Source organism: Macadamia integrifolia, chromosome 13, assembly GCF_013358625.1.
Source record: "Macadamia integrifolia cultivar HAES 741 chromosome 13, SCU_Mint_v3, whole genome shotgun sequence".
In the NCBI taxonomy this organism is placed as follows: Eukaryota; Viridiplantae; Streptophyta; class Magnoliopsida; order Proteales; family Proteaceae; genus Macadamia; species Macadamia integrifolia.
Window position 1 is genome coordinate 24,611,647 of NC_056569.1, and position 2,254 is coordinate 24,613,900.

Below are 2,254 nucleotides of genomic sequence, written 5' to 3' on the forward strand. Positions count from 1 at the left end.
AATAGAATAATCCATAAAGTAACATTTGGGGGTCCAATCAAAATTCAAGGCATTATGTGGAGATGGCCCAAGGATAGGATCAGTATTTGAACAATCGGAATTGGATCGACCAATCTTGATTCCAATCAAGGCACAGAAAGGTGTCAGTCGGGTCGAGTTGCCTAGGTTTATCGGGCGATCACATTGAAAACCTATTGAGACCTATTTGTCAACATGATGGACACATGGCTAACATACAACAACTACACATATGAGTAGGTGCTGGGTTTTCCGTGTCCATTGGGTATGGGAGATGCTATTACATGCACGCAACATATAGATCCCCTATTTAGCAAATTTGGATCATCTCCAACCAGCTGTACCCTCTAGGCTCGTATCTTTGGATGGGCACATACCTATAACATTCTCCTAGATCCACTGCCATTAAGAACTTATAAAGTTGCATTTTTTGAAGTAATAGAGACAAAGCCTGACCCCATAGATACACCCAGACACATGGGAAAGTGGAGACGAGGCATAGATAATTGGTTCTACTTTCCCATGTGTCTAGGTATACCGAACACTATCGAATAGCTTTCTTTTTCCCATATGCATATAATACGTGGGGAAAGCTGGCTGATTACTTTCATACTTCTCCTAGTCTCCGGCCTCAAAGTAAGGAGTGCTCTTAGCGTTTAATAATCATGCCGCTTTGGGGTATTTTTCTAATGCTTACCCCCATGAGTCCATGACGATAGGCTAAGCTCGGTCCCTGTTCTCTCCTCCATTATTTCCTACCAAACCAAAAGTCCTCTACGTCTTACCAATCCCAACAACTCTTACAGTCTCCTCAACTTTCTGGGTTATATATTACTTATTCCACCCCATCTCACGACTCCAAGGTTCTTCCCATTTCAAAATTTCAAGTCTCTTTCTCTTCACCCACAGCTTTCCTGCGTGCCTCATTCTTCCTCTCTTGAGTCTCTTCCATCGGGTAACAGAGATGAGTCTCCTGAGGAATAGACCTTACGCTTACTCAAAAGTGGAGAGGGAAGACCCAGATGAGATAGCTCATCGGCGAGCGCAGTTCTTGATCTACAAGGTATTAGAACAAGCGGCGGATACCCACTCGCGGAGTAGGTGGCCATCGGCTCTGAGGGTGAGAATATGTAAATTGAAGGTCAAGATTGGCAAGAGATTGAAGACGATGAGGAAGACCATATTCCCCAATATCTCCAAGGGTAGGATTAGCTTGTACAGGAAAACAATGGCTCAGGTGAAGACTCTGAACCGTTTGCTTCGTGGGGGAGAAGCCATGGTCAGTCTTCCTCCTCTGTGAATTTGAGTTTCTTCTTCTTTCTCTCTCTTTGTTTTTTTTTTCCTGGGTTCCTTTGTTTTCCTCCCCTGAGCATCCTTGTCTGTGTCCACTGAAATGGAATCATATATAATAAAAAGGATTAAATTTTTCTCCCTGAAGAAATCATGACTGGTTGGCGTGCCCTGAACTAACATGGATGGATTTAGATTTTAGATTGGAACAGTTCTGCAATAAATGATTTCATCAAGATTTGATGCGATTTAAGGAAGCACGTCGCACATATGCAAGAGTTAAATAAATGGAGTTTGTTCAGCTAAAACTTAAATCATTTGTCATTTTCAATATCAGCGATCAGCCACACGGCCCACACCTTGACTTGGCCCAATGGATCGGGCTTGTCTGTAGGTTACAGATTCAAGGGCTGGGAGCCCTCAGATACACAGCTCAAGGCATGGTTTCGCAGTCCAAGGTGCTCCCAACCCTTAAATCTACACTACACGCCATGTTGCACAACAAGGGATCGACTTTATTCTTACCCCCTATGCCATTATTCTGCTTAATCCATGATTTTAAGTATCGGATTGGTATTATAGTAACTGACATAGTGTAAAATCCCAAAAATACTCATAGTCCAATGGATACCATATCATATTGGTATCTTTTAAGGCAAAATTGTCCCATACGTCAATAGTAATCAATTGGGTATTGATTTAAAGTTTTTGAAAATCTAGTACAGCGCTAAATAAGGGTCATTTAACCATAAGCCAGCTTGTCCAATCATAGACTGGGATCTTAGAACCTGGGGGAAGAGATTTATCAAAGAGACGTGGGAGTGGGAGAGGGGGTGGACTTGAAAAAACAAGGGTGTAGGGCCGAGGAGGTGAAATATATATATATATATATATATATAGAGAGAGAGAGAGAGAGAGAGAGAGAGAGAGAGAGAGAGAGAGAGAG

At 42.3% G+C, this 2,254-nt stretch overlaps 1 protein-coding gene across 1 annotated transcript; it reads left to right on the top strand.

Moving 5' to 3' along the window:
• Nucleotides 1–982: 982 nt before the first annotated feature.
• LOC122059115 lies at nt 983–1,318 on the top strand. Its single transcript, XM_042621807.1, has one exon. The coding sequence runs from the start codon at nt 983–985 to the stop codon at nt 1,316–1,318; it is 336 nt and encodes a 111-aa protein (XP_042477741.1).
• The last annotated feature ends 936 nt before the right edge of the window (nt 1,319–2,254 follow it).